Source organism: Cataglyphis hispanica, chromosome 12 (assembly GCF_021464435.1).
Source record: "Cataglyphis hispanica isolate Lineage 1 chromosome 12, ULB_Chis1_1.0, whole genome shotgun sequence".
Classification (NCBI taxonomy): domain Eukaryota; kingdom Metazoa; phylum Arthropoda; class Insecta; order Hymenoptera; family Formicidae; genus Cataglyphis; species Cataglyphis hispanica.
Window position 1 is genome coordinate 6,139,537 of NC_065965.1, and position 8,316 is coordinate 6,147,852.

The following is an 8,316-nucleotide window of genomic DNA, read 5'->3' on the forward strand; positions in this document are numbered from 1 at the left end:
TTCTCCCTCCTCGAGGGAAACTGGCACCCTTCTAAGGGTGCCAACGAACCGAGATGTTTATCTTTCAAATTCCTCATTTCTTCGTTTTATTCTGCACGCGAATGTGCCAGTTTCAGCGTCTTCGAAATATAGATCTTTCTTTGCTTGAAGTTAGTCCGATGACGGGTTTATCACACGCAATGTTTCAAAAGTCGAGCAATTTCTTTAGATTAAAGATATTTAAAATTAGATGTAAAAAATTAAGTAAATTCTTCGAAAAATTGATGCTTTTAACAGAATAAACTCTTAAACATTAAAAATTTAAGGTATTGCACTTTAGTAATGCAAATAAATAATTAAAAATATTAATTTTTAATATTAATTTTAATATAATTATAAGATATTGTATATTTAATAGCTTAATATATTATTAATTTATTATGTATGTGTATATGTGTGCGTATGCTACTCGCTCACTCGCTCTTAATGAATGCATCAATGTCCGCAATCAAAATGATTGGCCTTTAATTACTACTGAAATGGTAAATTGTGTGTTTTGATAAATGGACAATTATATGCGTTAATTTTAACAGATTATTACAATTATCTGCGCAAAAACTGTCCGTTCTATAATCTTGCCAGGAAAAAGCCGACTTTGCGGACTCTGTGTTAAACTTGGGTTTATATCGAGGTATAAATCATTTTATTGCTTGTGCTGCAACCGCGCAGTTACGGGTTACGTTATAAAGATAGATAGCGATACTCGCTATACGAGACACATAAAAATAAACTCCTGCATTTTAACTGCATCGTAACGTATTACAAAGCATTATCATTATTTTACAAATCGCCGTGAGATTCAACGAATCTCGATATCGAATCTCGCGGAGTAAAAATAAAAAAATGTCTTTAACGATTCGGGCAAAAAATTGGAATTCTCGTTACACTCTTCTTCATTAACTCCCTTTTCTTCAGGGAGAGGAATAAAGATGAATTGTGAGCGTCATTCCCGAGCATTTTTTGCCAGTTTGATTAACCCGATGTTGAGAGAGGCTTTCGGAATGGCCTCGCCTTTGTCCTCGTCCTTCGGAACAATATCTTTCAGATTCCTCGTCATCGGCGTCTATTCGCTTTGGAAGATTTCCAGTTCAGCTCCCCCTCATGCGTGAAATTTTCCCTTCGCCTTACATTTCACTGCACTTTGCGCAAAAGTGGAAAACCGAGATCCAGTAGCTATAAGCAATAGAGATGCAATATGGCTCCCTCGGTGCAATTTCGCGTCATGAGATGAGCGAATAAAAATCTAACGATTGAATTTATGATTTGCGAGAACGGAATCGTCCAAATAAATTTAATAGATCGACCTGTAGCTTCTCCTAGCTCGGTAAAAGCGCCGAGAAAGATTCCCTTCCACTAGCAAAGCCTTTAACTTCGTTCTCCCTCCAAGCGTACTTTTGCATCGTCTATGTGAGATATAAGACGATTAGCACGTACACTGTTATCTGGAAACGTGGCAAAGAATCTTCATAGAATGGGAGATATTTCAGGCACGACGTACGTTGCATACGAAAAGGAGAGCGTACGTGCGTAGATTAAAAAATAAAATTTTGTCTTCAAAATAAAATTGTTTTAACAAGCTGTGATGTTAATGTAAAATAAATGTAAAATAAAATCCCTTGTGTCACTTCTGAATTTTTCGCAGTGTAAATGCAGTACATAACTTTTTATATCATTAAATTTTAAAAATTTCTCATCATATATATGTTTTGTAAAGTTATAAATCCATATATATATATAAATGTGTATCTTATTGTTGTAAATTGAAATTTATCTTTGTTGCTTGTACATAAAGTATGACGCCAAGATATAATAAAATATTTAGTTTTCTATATCTTTCTATCTTTATCTAATATGCTTATGCTAATTCAGATTAAGATTAGCGTTCACTGATGCGTAAAAGACTATCTTTCACATGTATATTTGTAGACATCGCAAGAATAATTTTATCTGTTCCACGCGAGCAGATCGGCGGAAAATTCCTTTCCTTTTTAAAGAACATATAAATGGTGAGCGCGATTATTGAATTGGTGTTATATCAGTCAAAGGCCATTATCAGAAATATATGACTAGTTTACTCAAGCTAAATAATAAAATTGCTAGTCAAGTATAAATATACATATATAGTATAAATATAGTATAAATATACATTTGTATAAATATTTTAAAATAATAAGAGATTTTTTTACACTAAATTAAAAAATGACAAATTGAAAATTACTGCTTACCATATAATACTAAATTGTAATTACGCAGGAAAAAAACCATTAATTATCCGGCTGAGTCGGTCCCTTTTCATTTTGAATGACAAGCTCAAGTTCTTCTGCACACAAAGTATCTTCCTACAAAATATAAATTCAGATAACACAATTAAAATTTGTGTTCACGTTTAATTTAATTTTACATCAGTTTTGAAATAAAAAATAATAATAATTACTTTTTTCTCTATGTTTAATTTCAATAGATTATTTTTCCAGTTTTTTACGGAATCATTAATTATAACAATATATTTACAGGGGTTTGAGACTTAAAAGTTTTATTTCTTTTAGCTCGCAGCTTAGCGGGAAGACAATTCGACCCACGCATCAGCTGAGAGAGGACAGAAATCAATTTTTGTTCTTCTTATAGGGCGTGGTTTTGATGGATCCTAAAAGGGCCATCTTATCATGGGAAAAGTTTCAACGACAAATCAAGTTTGAGGGTCTTACAGAACGAAATTCGATATACGTCACGATGATAAAGTACGTCGTTTATTCCTATCTCTATCATCGCGAATATAAAATTTTTAGAGGGTCGAGAAAGAAATCAGGAAAAAACGTACCTCTTTAAATGCCGCACGACGGACGAGGTAATCGTGACGCTGTTTTTCAGGAAAGGAGATTGGCGATACGGGCCACGGAAACGTTGGATCTCCTTTGCCGTTACTCAATTTTAAAAAAAACGAAGTTGCTATTACGAACGGTAACGCTAATACTGGTAATCGTGCCTAAAATATAACAAAATAATAAAGGTGAAAGTATTATAAATCAACAAAATAGAAAAGAAGGATTTTTAATTACTTTTATAAATATTGATTCTATGGAATACTGCAAAAGTGAAGTAAAAATTATCGCCATGACTGCAGCAGCTGCCGTTTGACCATTCAAGATCAACAGATTTCCTCCTAAAGCAGCCCCCGTCAAGAGACTGTTATATCCCCAGAATCCGCTGTAGACTTTATGATGGTCTGCTCCGAGTTCCAAACCTAACAGAAAATTTGCGATAATGATTTTGTGATAATGAATTTGTGATAATTTATATACTCAGACTTTTATCTCGAAACAAATGTTTTTAGCGTCCTGTCTGTATTGTGACGCTGGAAAATTTCATATATAATCACTATGCCCCATTAATAAAGGGTAAACAAAATTAATGATTCTGTCTCCTCTCTTTTCTCTCGCTCTCTTTCTCTTTTTCTTTTGTATATATTTTTGTATAAAAAAATTATCTAAATACCTGCAAAAGTTCCACAGAAAGCGCCAAAAAAGGAAAACGCGGTTGACGCCGGAGAATATATTAACATTGCCAGGTACATGACAGCTCCAACGGTCACATTATCGATACCAAGCAGCTGTGATGCGGAAACAATGCTACCTCGTAATACCTAAAATATGTTTTCTTGAAGCATGAACGCGCGCACAAATAGATTGATATTTTCATTTAAATATTTCTCGTATTGCGTTTTCGTCGCGATAAATAGAAGCGAAAATATTCATTTCATTTTATCTCCTATTACAGTAACTTCGAGCAGCTATAAAAAAAATTCCGATGCACAACAAATACCGTTATACGATATTCAATAAAATAAAATTTAACAAGCTACTCAGTAGCTATATACGTTCCAATTGTATTGAAAGTTCGATATAGCAAAATCGCAATGCAACGAATTGAATTTGAAAGTTTATTGAAATGCCTTGTAACAAGATTTCATTAATATGCTACATATTGTATTTGCAATAGGAGAAAAAAATTCGGAATGAACGGTAAAACAAAGTCTTATTGTATTTTTTTAAAGATCCATGAGGTACTAATATGTGCGCGAAATCAAGTGTATACAGTTAGAAAAAGTGGAGCATAAGTAAACTCTACCATTCCCCAGTTGATATAAACATTGGTAGGATCCTCCGCGTAGAAACCGGCGCCGTTCATTGTCGTCGTCGTCGTCGTCGTTGTCGTCGCCATCGTTGTCTCACTTGTTGCATTGTGCTGAAAACAATGGGAGAATCTTGCACAATAACCTGATGCAGAAATGCACGGGGTGATCTCTCGACAAGTCTAGAGAGGGTTCAAACTATTTTATCATGAAATATATGTCTCGTGGAGAGAGAAGTAATTTATATTCTGCTGCGCGCATATCGATCTCGACTGTAAATTTTTCTATAACACGGGGAGAAGGAAGTTTTCTCGTAAAAAAAAGACGGTGTTGTTCCGCGCAGCTGCGATTTTCACAAATTTTGCTGCTTACGGTCAGGCATTATTCGCATGAATTGCAAAGTTTACCCACGCTGCATGAGAGAGTACTGTTAATACCTCCGCGTTATCGCGAGGATACACCAGCGACTAAATAATGGCACATTTTCGTTCCCGTCATAAAACTTAATTTACATATATCCTATACACCCAACCGAGTCATATTTTCAAATATGCTACTGTTATAGTGCTGTTTTCTAAAAGGAAACAGTCTGCGAGAAAAAGAGAAATGTGACAGAAACTCGCCCAATATTTAACGGAAAAACAAACAAGCGACGACTAGTTAGGGTGAAATAAATCCGAGCCGAGGAGGTAAGTTATCGCCGGCAGAGTTGTTCGGGCCAGAGTTTGATCAATACGGGGAAAAGTCATGCTCCGACCTACGGTGGATAGTATTTTCCCTTGTGAAAGCACGTCAAATATGTATGATCTGAATATTGGAGGCCGACTCTTTTCGAGCGAGTTTTATTCCAAACGTCGAAACCTCCACTCCATTTTCATCAAATTTACCCTTTCGTCTAAAATCGATGATAAATTAAAACCTTTAAAATTGCGATCGATCACTCATTCGCTGTCATTTTAAACGAGTGTAGCGCTTGTCAAATAAAACGCCCTTTCGTATACTACGTTTCGCAAATCTTAAGAGTATTTTAACTTTTTCATTATATGCATTTTTTTATGACGATTACTATTATTGTGAAAAATTAGTTTCATTAACTTTGATTTTTAGGAATAAAAGTATTATAGTGTTTTTACTAGTAGATTGTAAAATTATAAAATTCTAATTTCTTATATTTTTTTTAATACGTTATTTTCATTTCTTTTCCATTAAATTTTATAATAAATTAATTCTACGCGAAATGTGTTGTACATATAGAGAGTTATTGCAAATCTTACGCATAAGTATAAAATTTATTTACCATCTCATACATCGGTTTCAACGCTTCCGCTCCATTTTGCGTCGAAAGGGCGAAAATCAACGCAAATTCCACCAAGTTAAACGGCCACGTTGTGCATACGAATTTATCGCTTCTCAGGGACCGCGCGAGATAAACACTGGAAAATATTAACCAGGATCTGTTGAAATTTGTTAACCTTACACTGTCTAGCCACATTGAATGACGTGAGTGAATTGCAGCTAACTCTGCAATGTAATCTACCATCGCAAACTTCCTTCCTATTCCGCGAATATCTTGCTTCTAATTCTAAATATATCAAACATAGAATCACGATGAATTTGCTTTCTCCACAAGCGTTCCTTCAATTTTAAGTTGTGTTAATTTATAATGTTATTCGTAGCATTAAATTCATTCTAAACTCGAGGCATTATTATCCCGGTGTAACTACAATGTAATATCAATATACAATACACTATTCCCTTTGATGATGGAATTATTTGAAGCGTTTGGAATTAATTCGCGTATATGTTAGCTTAATTATAAGTGTCAATTATCTCGCGCGTCAAGATGTTATTTATACATAAATAATTAATTACTTCACATAGAAATATTTCATGCGACATCTGTATCAAATCAAAACTACGTTTATTTGTATTCCCGGAAACGTATTTATCATCATTCACGTCAATATATTTCAAATTAAATTAATTACATAATTTATGCCCATTACAATAACATACGAATAAACAATTTATTATCTATTAAAATATTTTCAAAATAATCTATAAAAATGTAAAATATCGGAATGTACCTGAGTATCGTCGCCAAGAACACAACCAGGAAGCTAAAGGCATCGAAGGCTCCATAAATCCGCGGTATCAGAACATATGACATAGCTCCGACCAGCAGAGGATTGAACACGCTTAATCCGTTTTCTATAATATCCTGAGGCTCTCGTATGACCTGCGAGAGAATAAAGGAGTCTGAATAAAATCGTCATATTGCGATTCCAGGATTGGAATCCTCGCCGTCAGACGCTGCCGCATTGCAGTGATTTTTCCCACCGTGTGTGCACACGCAAACGGTCCATTAGATTCGAAAGAGATGAAAAAGAAATAACGATGAGCGTTACGTGATGTGCACTGTCATGTATGAACGGCGATGATCGAAACGAGCGTCCATCTCGACGGCGCAATGCGGCGAAAAATGTGTTACATCTTTTTGGCAAGAACGCGTATCGCTTGACACTATCGCGGCTAATAATTAATAAAACGTACCACGGATACTAGGAGGCCAAGGACGGCGGTGGCTGCGGATAACGCCAATGTACCTGGCGCTACTGTAGCCAAGGTAACTATTATCAGTAGTCCGCTGAGGGGATTATTCGCAAAAACAGTCTGCAACGTTAATCAAACCAATCTACGTTAATTAAAAATACATGCGGCAGTTCCGGCGATAGCGTACAGCACGCAAAAAAATAACTCTTACTGTAACAAATTCTTTTTATCAAAGAGATGAAGATCATTTTCAAGACAATTTTTATAAAATTGTGTATATACAACATATTTCTTATAATAAGAAAATAAAATAATTAATTAATTAACAAAATAATTAATTAAAAATAATATATTTTTGTTATTTTTTTATCAATTATAAGAACTGTTATATATTGACAGTTCTTCGCTAATAGCGGATTGTCTTTTTATACATCTGTCCTAAAATTATCGCAATTTCAGTACATTAAATATCATGATACAAAAAGGAATTCTATTTCTTTTCATATTTTTCTCTCTCTCTCTCTTGAAGATATTTATGGGAAATTATGAAAATCATGATATTGTACCGGATATTACATTAGATTTATTACTCACCTGTCCGAATCCGCGCAGCAAGGCGTCAAATAATTGCACCGTGTACCAAATTGCTCCCTCCTTCTGCGCAAAGAATTTCTTCAAAATGGCAAAGTCGCCTACGCACGCTACCCATGTTTTTTCCTGTCAAATTGATCTTATTTCTTACATACTTTGCATTCTTATATATGTAGATAAAAAATTTTTCTACACAGATTTTTACAAAATGTGAAAATTTTTTTAGAGAAAATAAAGAACGATTATATGTCGCGACAATTTTTTTCTACAAAATTCCATTTTAAACTTATTGCAAAAATCTGTGATAAGAAAATACAATTTATCAAAAAATATTATTATATAACTTAAATTTCGAAAAGATTTTAGCTGAAGAATTACTCAAATTCATCTCTCAAAAAAGTTATAAATAAATTATGAATAGCATAAATATATTCTATAATATAAAATTATATTTGCGATAGAGATAATATTTTGATGATGTATGACATCGATAATATTTTATAGATACTCTTTTTGTGATTGAAATCACATCACTAAGTATACACATATAAATCATCAAGAAACATATATGATGAAAAAATCTAGAAAATTGGAATTGATAATTTCACATTTTTCGCAATCACACAAATAACTATATATTAAATCGTAAATAATAAACTCACTTGTCGTAGTTCTACTATTGATATCTCCTTCGCGGACATCACGTAACAGTATTAAAATCGTATGACAAAGTGATCTACTTAATTCACTGTACAAAACATCCCCACCATATGCAGTTAACATATTTGTAATATTCTTTGTGTACATTTAAACAGCAATAAAAATGCATACTATATCTTTGTCGCATTAAGGCTCCGAACTGATGATAAATATACATGTAATAAAAGTTTCGTTTATTACGTATGTTCTCTACTGATGTATGTGAGATTAGATAGTCAAACTTATAACTCAATCTTTATAACTCTACTCTAATTTTTCAATATTTAATTATCAAATTGTTAACT

General features: G+C 33.5%; 1 protein-coding gene across 1 annotated transcript; it reads right to left on the reverse strand.

The window, feature by feature from the left end:
* Positions 1-461: 461 nt before the first annotated feature.
* LOC126853691 (urea transporter 1-like) lies at positions 462-8,111 on the reverse strand. The gene is made up of 11 exons (XM_050599684.1): positions 7,975-8,111; positions 7,316-7,438; positions 6,722-6,841; positions 6,256-6,407; positions 5,466-5,601; positions 4,165-4,281; positions 3,532-3,679; positions 3,096-3,280; positions 2,858-3,022; positions 2,265-2,378; positions 462-1,481 (listed from the first exon to the last, which is right to left on the reverse strand). The coding sequence occupies exons 1-10, from the start codon at positions 8,011-8,013 to the stop codon at positions 2,304-2,306; spliced, it is 1,260 nt and encodes a 419-aa protein (XP_050455641.1). The 5' UTR covers positions 8,014-8,111; the 3' UTR covers positions 462-1,481; positions 2,265-2,303.
* Positions 8,112-8,316: the final 205 nt, after the last annotated feature.

Coding starts and splice junctions, on each gene's coding strand:
- LOC126853691 (XM_050599684.1), bottom strand. CDS start 8,013: ATGTCCGCGAAGGAGATATCAATAGTAGAACTACGACAA. Junction 6,408..6,721: donor TTGGCCTCCTAGTATCCGTG/GTACGTTTTATT, acceptor ATTCTCTCGCAG/GTCATACGAGAGCCTCAGGA. Junction 3,281..3,531: donor TTTCTGTGGAACTTTTGCAG/GTATTTAGATAA, acceptor ATTTTCTGTTAG/GTTTGGAACTCGGAGCAGAC.